The sequence below is a fragment of the Squalius cephalus genome (assembly GCF_949319135.1).
Source record: "Squalius cephalus genome assembly, chromosome: 21".
Lineage (NCBI taxonomy): Eukaryota > Metazoa > Chordata > Actinopteri > Cypriniformes > Leuciscidae > Squalius > Squalius cephalus.
In genome coordinates this window covers 23,151,538-23,168,143 of record NC_137142.1, presented here as the reverse complement: position 1 = coordinate 23,168,143, position 16,606 = coordinate 23,151,538, and the positions used below count along the sequence as shown (strand labels likewise).

The following is a 16,606-nucleotide window of genomic DNA, read 5'->3' as shown; positions in this document are numbered from 1 at the left end:
CACACAACAAAACATTTAACACAGGCCTACACAAAACTTTACAAGAATTACAGTTTAGCAGCCACGAAGGACTTTCGTGATTCGCGATTAAGCAAAAGAGACATAAATGGTAGCCTATTAAGATTGCAATTCATGCTGTTTATAGGTTTGTTTAAGCCCTTGTTATTTGACTGAATCATTACTATGAATTCAAGAGACATCATACTTAAAGATATTTCTAGCAGTTACACTGCTGAATTTAGTTTTATTTTATTCCAGATATGTAGACCACAAATGGCAGCAAGGAAACTAAGATATATTGTGTTTTATCATTTTATCTTTTACAAGAGGTAAACCATCAACCCGCATGCATGATGTGTCAATATCCTGTTTGGGTTTAAGTGCAGTCTTGAATTGAAACCAATGCTCGGACAATAGGCTATACTGCATAAAGGCCCACCGGATGTAATCTTTCCATGCAGTATTAAATTACACATAAATATCAACATATTCTCATTAGATTCAGACAATGGAACACCTAATACACATAATGAACCTTTGAAAATTTTGAAAAATAAAGAAACAAATAAAAATCAATATAACAAAGTAAATAACAAAGCAATAATATGATGGCATAGCAATAATATAAAATATTCCTTTTAAAAACAGGCCAATCAATTAAGTTAACCAAACATCAATGAGAAGGGCATTACTGCACCAGCACTATATGATACAATAAGACATTGATTTATAATAATCAATTAAACATAATAATAATACTAATAATAAAGATCATCCTACCTGAGCATGCTGAGCGGAGTCTGGTCAATATTCTGGATTTAAAAGCAGAAGTGTCACTTAAAGAACGAACTCGAAATACAGGAAACACCTGAGGAAATGTCTTTAGGTATGAAAAACTGTCTTCCTCCGCCATTATACAGTTTTGTTTGTATTTTTATTTCTAGAAAATTTCAATTCCTTTCAGTATCCTGTAATATCGTTGTCAAGGTAACACTGCTAAATCTGATGCTGAATTCTGTTTGAAGAGTTTTACCCGTCTGTCAGTTTTAACTCTGTTCACCTGTTTAAAGGGAACTTAACTTTTTAAAACACGAAGTCGACTACTTCTCTCTGAGTCTCATGAAATATTCCTCTGCAAATAATCCTCTGCGTTACTTCAGCAAATGAGACAGAAACGGAAACACCTCCATCAAGTAGATAATCATCTACACACAGACTTTTATCCGGAGGAAGATAGGTCACGCAGCGCCAAACAGCTGCAGTTCCGAATCATTCCTCTGGGAGGCGTTATGGACTTAATACGTATATGTTTTCAAATACAAAAACATGTAGCCTACTTTAAGGTGTTTAAAAGGATAGTTCACCCAAAAATGAAAATTCTGTCACCATTTACTCACCCATATGTCGTTCCAAACCTATAATGAGTTTCTTTATTCTGTTGAACACACACACACACACACACAAAATACTGGTATCATACCAGTATTGTGGTATTCATCAACTGTCTGGTTATCAACATTCTTTAAAATATCTTATTTTGTGTTCAACAGAAGAAAGAAACTCATACTGTTATGGGACAACATGAGGGTGAGAAAATTATGACAAAATGTTCATTTTTTTGTTAACTAACCCTTTAAATAAGCCTAATACAAACACATAAGGGGATCATCTTCAAATTAGACATTCAAATAAAATGACATAATAGTAGCTATTTTTTGTTGCGCAAATGTTTTAAACATTTGTAAAACACAAGTATTAATCTGCATTTATGTATATAGGCCAAAATAATACTATTAAATAATGACCTTTTCTTCTGTTGTGACATAGGAAGTTCTTAAGGCACTTGCATATAAGGTTTTCAAAGAATATGACTCACCCTGTTTCCTGTTTTTCATCTTATGAACATCACCTCCATATCATGTTCTCTCCACCGACCATTATGACATCACGTTTTAGGTAAATATGGCAGTGTGTGGTCATATCTGACTGAGCTGTTTATCAACACACAGACACCGGTTTGAAGCTGAACATTGGGGAAATCTGAGTGTCCCAATACAGTGTTAATGTGTAACTAGGGGGACTGGTCATCATGCAATATATGTTATTTAAATACTGGTTAGACCCTCAGTCCACCAGCTCTAGAATCAGCAAAGCATCTGAAGGTAAACAGGAGCTGTCTTTTATCCCTTTCACACTTTATGACTGATTATCTATGTCTTTGTAAAGTTGTCATTAAATGATCCTGATATCATTTATATTTATTATGCTTGACAGTGATAACTGATCCCAACATATTACTGCATCTCATTTTTGCACTGGGATTTTGGACTGTAAAAATCAGCATTCATTTTCATGCTTTATTTAAAAATATTTAATTTTGATGTACAATGCAAAGTAAATAAGCTATTTTATTTATTTAATTGTAATTATAACTGTTTTCTATTTGACTATATTTTAAAATACTTTCATCCTGTGATGGCGAAGCTGAATTTTCAACATTATTACTCCAGTCTTCGGTGTCACATGATCCTTCAGAAATCATTCTAATATGCTGATTTGCTGCTCAAGAAATATTCCATTTCATTATCAATGTTGAAAATGTTGCTTAATATTTTTTGTGTAAACCATAATACATTTGTTTTTTTCAGGATTCTTTGATGAATAGAAAGTTCAAAATAACAGCATTTGTTTAAAATAGAAACCTTTTGTGTTGGCTATTATAGGCATTAGGCTATTTTGATATTTTGAGTCACCTGATCAATTTAATCAATCCTTGCTGAATAAAAGTTTTATTTTCTTAAAAAATATTTTAATAATCTTAAAAATCTTATATATTTATATACTTGAACATTTTATCTTTATACTGTATCTAAAAAAGTTTTGCCCTGAGATGAAGCTGGACTGGAAAGTACTCATTTCATTCTTTGCTCCTTTATCTGAGTCATGTGTTTTCTGTAGGGTTATTGCCCTCAAATGCAGCTCAGTACAGCTGCTGTAAGACAGAAACTGGTCAATTAATTCTGTGAAAATGGGGGTGGAAGAGCAAAGATCGATCAGCCATAGCAGAAAGCCCACTGTTGGTTCTGAAATGCAAAAAAACTGTTGATATGTCTACTATGATTTAATGTAATGTGTATGTTTGGTTAGTCCAAGTCCATGTCATAATCAAATCAGTTTTTTAATCCCGTAGGTCCACATCGAGGATTTCCCAGCAAGATGTTCCTCACTATTTTAATAGTTTCCTGCTTTTCAATGGGAACGGCCAATCGAGTGTATGTCCACCCCTTCAACCTCTTTAGCTCTGAAAACATCAGCTGTGAGGTTATCCAGAATGAGCAACACAAGCCCTTGGAGACTGTCCATCCACTGACTCCTCTTCAAGACAGCACTGAGCCGGACCCACGACCTGGCAGCACCACAGAAAACCTGAAAAACCTCACTCAGCGAACGGCTGTGTTAGCAGAATTGCAGAATTCTCTCGGGTTACGCATGTACCAGGCACTTAGTCGTACACAGAAGCACGCAAACACACTGCTTTCACCCCTGAACGCCTATGGTGCTTTGGTGACCCTCTACCTGGGAGCATCCAAAAAGACTGCCATTTCTTACCAACAGCTGTTAGGACTCAACCTGGAGTCTGAAAAGGCAGACTGTGCGTACTTCATTGATGGACACACAGTGTTGCGTACACTCCAGACCATCAGCGCGCATGTAGACGAATCCCGAAATGAGCTCAGGACCCTCGTGTGGACTTTCATTACCAGCGATGCTGATCTTTCCAAAGACTTTTTACGCGGAACGCAAGACTTCTCAGATGACTCTTTTGTCCGAGCAGTGGACTTCTCTCAGACCAAGGACGCTGAGGAGCAGGTGAACAGCTTCATTCAGAAAACATCAGACAGCAAGGTTAAGAACCTGTTTAAGGGCGTTACTGCAAAAACTGACCTGCTGTTTGCTAGTTCGGTGCATTTCAAAGGTGAGTGGCTGATGTTATTCATTCAGAAATAGCCAGTCAAACAGACCCAATATATAGGCCTACAATTAGCCTCTTTCACTTACATCTCATGGATACTCTAAATATAACCTTCATTAAGAATCTTGAAAGACTTTTAGAGAATTTGGATCTTTGGTACTGAAGCCCCGAAAGGGCAAAGTGTTTTTGAGTCTCATCTTTTTTACATTATTTATTTTTAACAAAACTGTAGGGCACAAAAAATTCTCATTGACTTTTCTAATTTTCTTCCTATTTGCCTGTATTTTCTAAGGTGAAAACAGTGCCGAAATGGCAAACATTTACATTGCATGTTTTTTTCCAAAGTAGTTTTTTAATACTTCCTTCATTTTGAGTATGTTGGGGGAAATGCATATACATAATAAACTAAAACAATAAAAAAAATCCCATTTCTATTGTTGAATGTAACAGAAAGAAGTAGGAAATGGAATATAAATAAAATAAAATAAAACAAACAAATTATTGCCCATATTTGTGTTACAGGTAACCGAGAAAAAAATAATGTAGAACAAAATATAAGAATTGGCCTTTTTGTTGTTACATGCAACAGAAAAAAAATATGGAAGAAACAGACTCATTGAAGCATTTAAAAAAAAAAATATATAAAATAAATAAATTAATATAAATCTCCTGCTGTAGGTTGGGTTTTCACAGGCAGCGTTTTGAAATCTGTAACCTTTTTCCAGGTAACTGGAAAACTGCGTTCCAACCTGAAGCAACCACCGATCAGGAATTCTGGACTCATGAGAATTCCAGTGTGAAAGTGCCCTTTATGATGCACACTGGAGACTACATGTTCCTCAATGATACTGTCAGGAAGTGTTCAGTAGTCAAACTTGGTCTCAGTAAGAGAACCTACATGCTGCTAGCGCTGCCTCATGAGGGAGCCAGCCTGCAGCTCATCGAGAAGCAGCTCTTAACAGTCATACCTCTATGGCATCGACATCTAAAAGAAAAGTGAGTGATTGTTTGGTCTGAGAAAGTGCACACTGATGAAGGTAAATAAAATGACTTTAAAGACATAGACAGATTTACCTATTTGTGCTATCATATCTCTTGGCAGATATCTGGAACTAACTTTGCCCAAATTCTCATTGACTGCCGTGACTGACCTGAGATCAGTACTATCTGAAATGGCAGTGGAGAAATACCTCATGGGCTCTGACGCCAACTTCAGAAGACTGAGCAGCAAGGAGAACTTCACTGTTGATAAGGTACAGTTCTGTTTAGAGCAAGAGTCTGCACCAGCTGAATAGGATGTGACCTTAACAAGATTTGACCAGCTGTTAAACTTACAAATAACTTCTGCCTTTTTAACCAACATTGTCATCATGTTTCCTTTCATTACTGAAAAGCGAATTCCAACAGTAATCTGTAGGCTATGTGCCTCCTTCCATCTCACAGGTTCTCAACAAAGTTGTGTTTGAGATGGCAGAGGGAGGATCGGAGGTTCAGAACAGAACTGGAGATGGAAGGGATCCCCACAAAGTCATGGTCAACCACCCATTCTTCTTTGCTATTGTAGAGGGAAACTCTAATGCCATTCTCATGCTCGGCAAAATTATCAATCCAACAACCTAAAAACAATTTCAGTTTTGGTGACTTTACATTATATGACAATGTAAAAAGTGTTTTAATGCTTCCACTCAACTAGTAACTGTATTTTAAAATAACAGATAGCATCAAGTCAAGGTCAACCAGAAATATATTTTCTTAGAAAATCTGAATTAAACTAGTCTTTTTTGGGATGTTCAAGACGTTTTATATTTTAGTGTCTGCTAATTCAAAATGTTTAATAAAGAGTTTTTTTGCTATGCATAACATAGTTACTTGTATTAATTGAAATTGTTTTAATGATGTATTCATAATATGTACAAACTCCATTTATGCAATGTTAAAACAAAATAAAATTTAAATCTTTATAGGAAAAAAAACATTTGGAGAAATTAATTTTTAACCAAAAGTGCAAAATGATTCAAGAATCCTGTCAATAAAAGCAACTTCTGGTGCAAGTACATTATGAAATATGTAATATCAATGACCCGCATATACTGTGCTTTAGCCAGTAAGTAGTGGATCAGTTAAGCACAAGAGCAATAAACATATGCTATTAAAAAAAAAAAAACATAAAATCTTAGTTATCTAAAATACGCACTACATACAGTATAGTGCGTAAACACACACTTCTAGTCACTGACCTTTCCTAAATGTTTGACAAGGCCATTTAAGTAACAAATTAACTCTGGACACACACAAGCACTCATATATAGCTCATACTATCCTCATTTATTTTATTGTTAAAGCCTTTCTTAGTAGAGACCATTCTTACCCAGTGAAACACAAACTCCAACACCCACTTGATTTTTTTTTTTTTTTTTAAATAAGGAAAACGGTATTAAACCTCTTTAGCGTTTGCACTGTTGATGCTATTTGGCAGGGTTCACCAGAGCTAATGTCTGAGGAGTACAATTTCTGACAGATACAACTCAAGCCAAACACCTGCGTCATGAGCAATTCTTTGTTGTAACCACATATGACAAGACACAAGAGCTTATAGCACATTATGAGTGCTGATTGGTTCATACAACAAACTCTATTCATTTTGAACCATAACTGACATGACTTTCCTGGCCATGTTATCCAATATAGTTCAACAATAAATAACTTATCAGAGAGTGAATCATCTTTTAGTGTGCTCCTTCTCCTGACAGGACGAGATAGCTGCTATTAGAACAGTTGAGGGATTGCAGGACTCCATTCCTGGAGCAGATACTGAGCCATGTGTTCTGAAGGCATTCGTATCAGGAACCATTTTGGACCCTACTTTTGATCTGGCCCCTCCAGAGCCATTGTGGTTTAGGCCCCTGTCTGTTCCGTTGAGGCGAGATCTCTTGCCTCCTGTACCAGTTCCAGCAGAGACGAGAACATGGTGATTTCACTTGGCTGAAGACCCATCTTCTGAATCTTGGGGGAGAGGTACAAGTATAAAAACTTTACAAACCTTTTATATCAACCTCTTGATATAATAGGAAATCTAGTCATTCATCAAGAACTATACCTGTTCTCCGAGATACTCCACATCCAGTGCCAGCTGCAGGCGGATCTTGCTGTCATCTGACGGTCCTGCATTGATGCCTACGGTGCTGGTGGTGGCTGTTTTCCGAGCCTGTTTCAACCTCTTTAGACTTTCCTCCATCTTCCTCACTGAACTCAGCACGTCCGATATAGTTTCGAAATATCTATTAAATACAGAGATCCCTTTAAGCAAAAATATCTTCTATATAGATTTTGCCTAAACTAATAAACTTGTTAGCCTAGACATTCATGATAAATAAAAGTATGGCTCTGCTGTACCTATGAGTGCAGTCTGAGAGTGTGACACGGAGCCACTCCTGGATGATGGAGTTTTTCACCACATTTTTGGAGTCGGTGACCAGCTGATGGAGTGGCCGAAGAGCGTTGTCCATATAGGCTGAGGCTCTGGTGGGAACTTCCTATTAATGAGAGAGAAACAAAAGTTCAGGCCAGAGCACTGAACACATTCCTGTTTGCATGTAGAGGAAAATGTAAAATAGCAAAGCTTGCACTTTTTTAAAGGGTCACCCAAAAATGAAAAATTCTGTCATCATTATCTCACCCTTATGTTGCTCCAAACCTGTATGCGTTTCTTTCTTCTGTTGAACTAAAAAAGAAGATTGAAGAATGTTGGTAACCAGACAGTTGACGATATCCATTGACTTCCATAGTAGGAAAAAATACTATGGCTGTCAATGGCTACCATAAACTATCTGGTTACCAACATTCTTCAAAATATCTTCTTTTGTGTTCAACAGAAGAAAGAAACTCATACAGGTTTGGAACAAGATAAGGGTGAGTAAATGATGAAAAAAAATTTTTTTAGGGCGAACTGTCTGAACCAGAGTAGCTACAGACTTTTTCTTCTATATTGTGACGTACATTCAAGCGAAAAATAATTGAAAAATGTAGGGCAGGTCTTGGTTCTATCCATCTGTTGTTGATTGGATGGAGGCGGATCTGAATGCAAGCTTGCTGTCAATTCTAAGAAAAGGGTGGGGTTGAAGCGAACTAAATGAATGTAGTCTGGCATACATCAATAGGATGCATTTAGAAAATAAAAAGTGTGAATTTCCATTTCATGTCGATGTACACAGTTTATTTGGGTGATGGCTAAAAAAAATTCTGTTTATAATCAATAGAGTCAGCAAATAGAGAAATATATTATTTAACTAAGTAAATATTTTATGGGAAAAAGTCAACCAAATAATTTATATCAAATAGATCCAAATGTGCTTTTTTCTTCCAAGCCCGTCTCAGATCTTGACTCATGGATTCATTCTTCATGACATTTAAATATTACATGAGCACTCAACCTTGTTGGTCCTTCGATAAAGTCTTGGTACTTCTGAAGCGCTTTTCAGGAAACGAACGCTCCTTTCTGTTAGATGCTGAGTCATTCTGCTGTTCAGTGTGGGGACGCAGCTGTACAGGGACGCCCTGGAATCCTGCAAGGCTTCTAGAGTCCCCAAGCAGAAAAAAAAACTCATTACATATGAAGATTAGAGATGGCACTAGTCTCAAAAAATCAGAAATGGCTTTAAACTCCACAGAACAAACCTGAAACTACGGTAAAGTTTTTAAATCCAATACTATCCAATGTTGCCCTGATCATCTCAGAGATATCTGGAATCTGGGAACAGAGTGAAAACCTTCCTCACTCGATGCAAATAAGATCAAAATAAGACTTTAGTTCCGTGTGAAATGAAAATATGAATTACCTGCCCTTGTAACTTATCAACATCAGCTGCGATGAAGACGAGCTGCTTGGTAGACAAAACTGTGGGGCCACTGGTATCGCTGTCTGCGTCCTGTGATGTGCGGCTGGACGTGGAGGAGGCGGAGCTTGGGAGTGGTCTTACCAAATCTTTGCTAGTCTCTGGAGTTGACGTTTTTGTTAGAACCTGCGAGACAAAAAAGAAATGACGTGAATAATAACCCTACTATGATTCATATTCCTTCTGCCTGGAATGCTTTACCTCTGTAATAAAGGTGCCGTATCTGGAGATCAGCTGCAACGTTAGCTTCCAAAACCGATGAGCAAGGGGTGGCAGATACACCTGGTCAGCCCAGCACCTGCACACGCAGCTCCACAACACCTCGGTAACCTGCAGGTGGTAGCTGCCGCCCGCTGACATTCACAAACACAAAGAGCAGACTGTGAGCTGTGGTGATCTCTTACTCACTCTATTGTTATAGTCAAAGCTTTATTTATCATAAAACGCAGGTTAACAGATATACAGAAATACCACACATCCCTGTCAACATGGTCATTCTTACATTAACCCAAACACATTGACTGACCTGGAGATGCCTCTAGTCCATCGGCAATGGCATTTTCTAGACTTCCTGCAATCTCCTTGAACCTAAAAAAACCATCCAGAACAGAAAGTCAAGAGACAGCTGTATATAATTATTTCAAAGTAACCTCTGCTACATAGCAGTTATACACTGTCAAAAGCAATGACTTCAAACTTAGAGAGATTTAGAGAATTCAATATGTACAGTATATACAAGGATTTTGGACCTTTTGACAAATACTAATTCTGTATTAAGCAGGACATTAAAGAATTGATTTGTAATCTAAAAGGTCAGGCTGGCAATGAAGAATCCATGACGCAGGTCCATATTTGGCTGAGTGTGACGTTCATGTGGGCTGATGCACAGGAAGCACAGGGGAATGAAAGAGCGACAAATGACAAATGTGTTTTACTTATCAGACTTTTTCCAATATTTCTGGCCATTAAAGTCAGAGAACATTTACACTAAATGATTAATATAATATAATTAATATAATAATAATTGTTCAGTTACAAATTTAAATAAGTTAAAATAAAGATAAAAAACATCAAATACCTCAACACCACTTACAAAGAAGAGCTTTTATCCTGAATATTTCAGTTAAGTTTTCAGCATTTGTCTTAAAGTGTTCGATAACAACCGTAAATAGCAAACATTGTTTCAAATCCAAAATGTTAAACCATAAAACAAAAACAACTCAAGAGCTTCTGAAGTTCACTACAAGACCTTAATTCCAAGAAAAGCAAACGCAATATACAGGCTTAACTGGCTTAAACAAACTAAGATATCAGTGGACTTTATCATCAGTGAATGGTGCTGCTCAAACATCACAGAGCAAATACTGTCCAGCCTAAAACACAGATCGATTCATATCCAGGGTGATTATCTCTCTTTAAATATATTGCACAAAGAACAGAATCCAAGTAGCACAGGAGATTCCAAAAAATCATGAGTGACTCATAACTTTTCCCAAAAAAGTGTGACACTTCCAACAGAAACAAAGTTTACACAAAGCAGGATACCAACAAACATTTAAAGGAATCTCCTTCTCTGCACTTTTTGGGGGGTTGACTGTTTATTGTCAGTAAATTATATCACAGTGCAGGAAACAACTGGGACAGAGAATATCCAGGTTGTATTGACCCAGAACACCAGCTCATGAGCAGATAAAGCAGTGAAATGGCACAGTCGTCATTCTCACCGTAGCTGGAAGTACACTGGCAGGTTCCATTTGTTGTGGAAGCTCTGGTAGCACGGATGTGCTCGCAGCCTCTTCACGCTCGCCTGGGAACCACACTGCCTCTCAAACTTGCGCACAAAATCCATGCTGACAGTGTATTTCTGCACAGACAAACAGACGCAAGGAGAGCCACTCAATGAGATGTATGCCATTTTAAGAAGTGATTTCAGTCTAAATAAAAAAAGCAATTCTGGTGCAAGTTTGTTCTTTGTTTACCTCATAAAATGCATCTGGGTTTCCTGGATTGAAAAGGGAAGGGATTCTTTCCTCAACACCTCTAATGATCTCAGGCCAAACGGAGTTCACCAGGAAGTCGTATCCTGGAACAATGTCGGCTTTATCACTGGGCATACAAAAGGGTAAACACATTAAAATACTGTATGCTGTGTATATAATATGACGACAATGGCACACTGCAGTTCACAGTGAATGTCAGTCATACCTAGAGATTGCCCCACCAGTCACCTCTCTCAGCAGTCTACAATGATGAGGCACAAACTCCAACAGCTTTGTGTACATCATCTTAAGACCATTAGGGTTGGACTTGACAAACTGTTCAACTATAACCTGATAAAGAAACAGGTGCAGTTGGGAAATATACAGATGGAGAAGACAGCGAGATAAATAACATATCCATTTATTTTGTATTTGCAAAGCTCATAAAATTGTGATCTTAATAATGACTGTTATGCAAATTAGAATTGACTATATGCAAAATGTACCTCATCCATGTATGGTTTGACTAAGACCTGTCCGACCAGTGCCTCCGCATCCCTGGTCTTATCGATGGTGGCGTATGTCCTGAGGCAATGCCGTACGATATCTACATTTAACGTCTGCAGGCCTTGGATCAATAAGCCTTCCAGGGACTGTTGAAGCATAGCTGTGATCCCTGCTATTCTCTGGAACACAGAAAAAAAACCCACACAAAATAAGCAAGCAGACATCTCACTTTAAGTCTAAGAAGCATAAACCATCCAACAACACACTTTATTTAACCTTGATTTTTATGTTACATTAGGCTATAAAGTGTCAAATTTTAATGTAAAGGTAACAGTTTTTCGATGTTAAAAATACTTTTTCCTCCCCCGGCTTAATGTGACAAGAAACACAAGGGGTTATTTTAAGAGTGGAAGCTCACCAGGCGGACTTTATCAAGCAATGGCATTCCTTTGCTCTGGACCGCATGAAACTGTAACTGGTTGAACTCTGTGGCAATCCGCTCTAGGATCTGACCTGCCAGAAGAGGACTTAAAAACAAAGAGCATGCTGTTCATATACAATGGTAAGTGTAAAACTGAATGCAAAATTATAACAAAATCCTTTCGTTTAAGGGTTAGTTCACCCAAAAATGAAAATTATCCCATAATTTACTCACCTTCAAGCCATCCTAGGTGTATATTACTTTCTTCTTTCTTCTTTCAGCCAAACACAATCGGAGTTATATAATTTATATGATATATATACGGAGCAGGGAAGAGCCAGGATATATATATATATATATATATATATATATATATATATATATATATATATATATATATATATTAGAGGTGGGCATAGATTAATTTTTTTAATCTAGATTAATCTAGATTAATTTTGAAATTAATCTAGATTAATCTAGATTAAAATGGCTCATTTGAATTCTGCCGAAGGCATTCAGAATATGTGTGCTACCCAAATAATGACTATAAAAGTAGGCTAAGTCTTTGAGAACGGGTTTCTCAAGCCAGGTGGCGCATTAGACAAGGGGCTCATCTCAGGAACTGTTTCCAAAATGCATCACAAACTGCTTGAGAAAGCTGTTCTACTCATAGACTGTAAAAGGTTACTTCTGTACTGTTACCGTCCGTAGGCAACATAGGCCTATGTTATTATCAACTACTATATCAATTAGGGATGGGCGATATGGCCTAAAATCTATATTTTGATATACATTGCAGCCTTTTGCGATAACGATATACAGTATATTATAATAAAACCATTACAGAACAGGTTACACAGACCCTGCTAAACAACTGCTAATTTTTTTTTTAAAGGGTATATGTAGTTTTGAGAACATATATTGTGCAAAACTGTAAGTATACAACATAATTTTGCAGATAAATAAAATTTAAGTACACTAGCTGCAGAGATCTTAAGTAGGTCTAATGTTTATTATGGCTTTGAGCTTATGAAACCCCAAATTTAAAGTTATAATATTGTCTAACTGATGTCTTTTCAGTTAAAAAGAAACACAACAACGATTCTTAAAATCGGGCGTAGACAGAGATTATGTGTTAACGTTACACCACTAAGATATATTGGATTGAGAATAATACGCGCGCGCTGGTATTCAGTGATATCAGTTTCAGTTTCGTTTTGAATTTGAGGTGGTAGAACGGATTAGTCGTGTGTTAACTTACCGAACCGTTACCCCACACACTCGGATAGTTTGCTGCTGTTTGTCGGACGGCTTAAATCCGAACCAAGTCCAAATAATGGATGTTGCAGCTTTCACTTTCAGCCGTGTTTACTTAAGATGACGACGAATATGCGTTGCAGCCGGGTTTACCTCGCGGCCGCGGGTAGATTGCGTCATCATAGCTTGTGTAGTAGAGCCATCTCCCAACCCAATTTGGGGAATAGATTAACGGCGATATTTTTTTTATCGCGCGATAAGAGTCTCGCTGCGTTAACGCCGATAACGGCCCACCACTAATATATATATATATATATATATATATATATATATATATATCCTGGCTCTTCCCTGCTTTATAATGGGAGTGAATGGTGCCATTTTTTGAAGCCCAAAAAAGCGCATCCATCCATCCATTATAAAAGTAATCCATACGGTTCCAGGGTGTTAACAAAGGCCTTCTGAAGTGAAGCGATGCATTTTTGTAAGAAAAATATCCATATTTATAACTTTATAGACTAAAATCATAAGCCTACATCATATGCCAGAACTTGACTCTCTTATGAACCGTTACTGGATGCCAGAGATTTTAGTCTATAAAGTTATAAATATGGATATTTTTCTTACAAAAAAAAAAGCATTGCTTCACTTCAGAAGTCCTTTATGAACACCCTGGATCCGTATGGATTACTTTTATGATGAATGGATGGGCTTAAAAAAAATGGCACCATTCACTCCCATTATAAAGCTTGGAAGAGCCCACATATTTTTTTAAATATAACTCTGATTCTGTTTGGCTGAAAGAAGAAAGTCATATACACCTAGGATGGCTTGAGGCTGAGTAAATTATGGGACAATTTTCATTTTTGGGTGACCTATTCCTTTAAGCAATGAGTCATTTATCAAAATAAGTTTTTTAGTTGTAAAACTACTGTATAGCTCGAGGCCGTATGATTTTAAAAAAAATAATGAATACTTTTATTCAGTAACAACAACACATTAAATTGACCAAAAGTGACAGCAAAGACTTTTACATTGTAACAAATATTTCCATTTTAAATAAACACTGTTATTTTGAACTTTCTATTCATCAAAGAATCCTGAAAAAAAATCGTATCATGGTGTCATCAAAAATATTACGCTATATACAAGATTGATCAAAATAATAATAAGTGTTTCTTGAGCACCAAATCAGCATATTAGATTGCTTTCTGAAGGATCACGTGACACTGAAGACTGGAGTAATGGCTACTGAAAATTCAGCTTTGCTATCACAGGAATAAATTAAAATTAAAATTGGTCAATTGTAATAATATTTCAGAGTATTACTCTTTCTTTTTACTTTAGCCTTGATGAGCATTAAGAGACTTTTCCAATACATTAAAATAACGTACACCAACCTTTTGAACGGTAGTATATTTGTCTCGTTTTTTCTTCTTCTAAATACTTAACATACCTGCTGGTCTCGAGTGACGTTGTATCTTTGGTGTTTTGATGAAGAATTTTCTCAATCTTCTCCACTGATCTCACAACTTGGATGAGTCTTAACACACAGAGCTACAGAGGACACAATGTTGGACAATGTGTGCATAGTGGTGACAGGGTACTTTGCAATAAAATGCACAAGTGACTTACCTTCTTTTTTTGAATGTCATCTTGCTTGGATAACTGGTTGTCTATAGCTTCAATAACTTCATTCACAGAGGATCTCAAACTCTGTACATGAGAGGAAGATACTTAGATGATGACTTAATGGAATATGACAAATTTAAAAGTATTCACTGAAGTGTTAAGCACTTACCAGCACCTCCTCACGTAACTGGCCGAGAGGGACAGAGAGCTGATTGAGGGCTTTATCCATTCCAACCTAAAACACCAATACATACATTTCTGTCACTCAGGGAAACAATAAGCCAATAAAGTATGTGGCAAAAATCAAGATGTACTAGTATTAGAATAAGACAAAGCACACAATGCTGTTTTCTGCTGAAAACATTGTATAATGTCCATTAAGCACAAAGACTCACAAGATTGGTGGACAGATTAACAAAATCTGCATAGTCTTTATTGATAAGCTCGACCATGGCTGTTTTGAGGAGTCTGTAATATTGCTCCAGATCTTCACGCATCTCCTCCAGCTGGACACGCTTTCTGCAATCAGCCACAAATTTGTCCACGTCGAAATCATCCTGCATGGAAATGTACAAATATTTGACATCAAAAATGGTGTCAAATGATTTCAAACACATTAAGAACTGAAGTTCCTTGTATAGAGAACATCACAATTGTTATAGTCTCAAGTTGATATTTCATAATCATATGAGAACTGATTATAAACATACATTTTAACTTGGTAACATGCTTCACCTGTCCTCCATGTAAAATATTATATTACATATGTTTGAGGGTCTTAAAGTGCCCAGAAGCTAAGGTTTTCTGAACGGTGCACAGTGACACACTCACTTTTACATTTACAGTCACATTTCTGAAAAGAGCACGCAGGATTTGTGAGGGTTAAAGGTTTAATAATTCATGTCCAATATGTTAAGTCAAATTAACATCATAAAAGCGCCAGAAGAGGTAAAAAGAAAGTAAGACATTCATTTCTAAATGTTTCTTATCGTCTCTTATTAGGTCTCTGTGGCCCCAAAAATAACGTCAGTAAAGTCTGAACAGCGTTAGCTTGATCAAGCAGTAGTTCAGAATATAAACACACACACACTAAACAAACATCTAAGTTAGTTAATCAAGTTAGTTACTGTACAGCTGAATACACGGCTCTATTTAGTTGATCCATACAGCACACCAACCTTCATAAATTCGTCTTTGTCGAAACACAAAGAATCGGGTCCCTTTGGTAAGTTCATCGTTCTTTTAGGACGGGCCACAAACAAAATAATCTGCAAATGTTTTTTTGTTTTTTTAACCGTGAAGACTATTTCCTACATTTCATTTCAAATGACAGAGTAATAGATTCAACTTCCGCAAACATGGCACACGCTAACGAGTAGGTGGAAAATACAAAACCCTACAATCTCTGAAAGGAAGATTGTCTGTGAATAGCGCCCCAATTGACTATCAGCGGTACTGCAGCATAACTATGATGCACAAACCCATGATGATCACTCATTTAATGCCAAATTATTTCCAGCTAAGCGTATTTTACACCATGCATAGCCCCTTGAATATTCTTTTATTTCTGTTATGTAACCGGTGTTATAATAAAAAATAAAAACCAGTGAGAAACTACAGAGTGAAAAAATACTTGCTCAATAAGACTAGAATGCTGAAAGCACTTAAGTAACAATTTAATATTTTTTTTACTATCAGTATTTTAACATCATGGCCCGGTTTCACAGACAGGGTTTTAAGCCTTAGTTCAATTATGGCATTTAAATGGCTTTTGTAAAAGTGCCTTAGAAAAAAAAAGAAAAAAAAAAAAAAGAAAAATCTTGAGACAATTTTATTTTAAAGATATGTCAAATAATTGCTTTCAGTTAAAACAGCTCAAACATGCATTTAGTCTGGGACTTCTTAAGCCTGGTCTGTGAAACCGGGGGTATATTTCCTACACTTT

The 16,606-nt window shown here is 36.7% G+C and overlaps 3 protein-coding genes across 5 annotated transcripts in view; 1 reads left to right on the top strand and 2 right to left on the bottom strand.

The window, feature by feature from the left end:
• The window catches only part of phactr2 (phosphatase and actin regulator 2), a 37,496-nt gene extending 36,261 nt beyond the window's left edge, over positions 1-1,235 (bottom strand). The window contains exon 1 of one of the 3 annotated variants that reach the window (XM_079855244.1): positions 781-1,235. In XM_079855244.1, the coding sequence (XP_079711370.1) occupies positions 781-913 (133 nt within the window). In that variant the 5' untranslated portion in view covers positions 914-1,235. The remainder of the gene's footprint in view (positions 1-780) is intronic. The other 2 variants (XM_079855239.1, XM_079855238.1) reach the window with 2 other exon arrangements.
• Positions 1,236-1,984: 749 nt separating this feature from the next.
• On the top strand, positions 1,985-5,860 carry agt (angiotensinogen). Its single transcript, XM_079855236.1, has 5 exons — positions 1,985-2,162; positions 3,191-3,976; positions 4,699-4,969; positions 5,076-5,226; positions 5,417-5,860. The coding sequence occupies exons 1-5, from the start codon at positions 2,090-2,092 to the stop codon at positions 5,591-5,593; spliced, it is 1,458 nt and encodes a 485-aa protein (XP_079711362.1). The 5' UTR covers positions 1,985-2,089; the 3' UTR covers positions 5,594-5,860.
• cog2 (component of oligomeric golgi complex 2) lies at positions 5,851-16,038 on the bottom strand. Its single transcript, XM_079855235.1, has 18 exons — positions 15,840-16,038; positions 15,057-15,218; positions 14,831-14,896; positions 14,665-14,745; positions 14,486-14,586; positions 11,770-11,878; positions 11,351-11,530; positions 11,071-11,195; positions 10,845-10,971; positions 10,590-10,729; positions 9,392-9,453; positions 9,067-9,218; positions 8,809-8,991; positions 8,648-8,720; positions 8,404-8,546; positions 7,367-7,506; positions 7,071-7,251; positions 5,851-6,976 (listed from the first exon to the last, which is right to left on the bottom strand). Exons 1-18 carry the CDS (start codon positions 15,894-15,896, stop codon positions 6,869-6,871), a joined length of 2,190 nt encoding a protein of 729 aa, XP_079711361.1. The 5' UTR covers positions 15,897-16,038; the 3' UTR covers positions 5,851-6,868.
• Positions 16,039-16,606: the final 568 nt, after the last annotated feature.

Coding starts and splice junctions, on each gene's coding strand:
- agt (XM_079855236.1), top strand. CDS start 2,090: ATGCAATATATGTTATTTAAATACTGGTTAGACCCTCAGTCCACCAGC. Junction 2,163..3,190: donor AATCAGCAAAGCATCTGAAG/GTAAACAGGAGC, acceptor TTAATCCCGTAG/GTCCACATCGAGGATTTCCC. Junction 5,227..5,416: donor AGAACTTCACTGTTGATAAG/GTACAGTTCTGT, acceptor TCCATCTCACAG/GTTCTCAACAAAGTTGTGTT.
- cog2 (XM_079855235.1), bottom strand. CDS start 15,896: ATGAACTTACCAAAGGGACCCGATTCTTTGTGTTTCGACAAAGACGAA. Junction 14,587..14,664: donor ATGACATTCAAAAAAAGAAG/GTAAGTCACTTG, acceptor TGTCCTCTGTAG/CTCTGTGTGTTAAGACTCAT. Junction 10,972..11,070: donor ACTGGTGGGGCAATCTCTAG/GTATGACTGACA, acceptor TTGTATGCCCAG/TGATAAAGCCGACATTGTTC.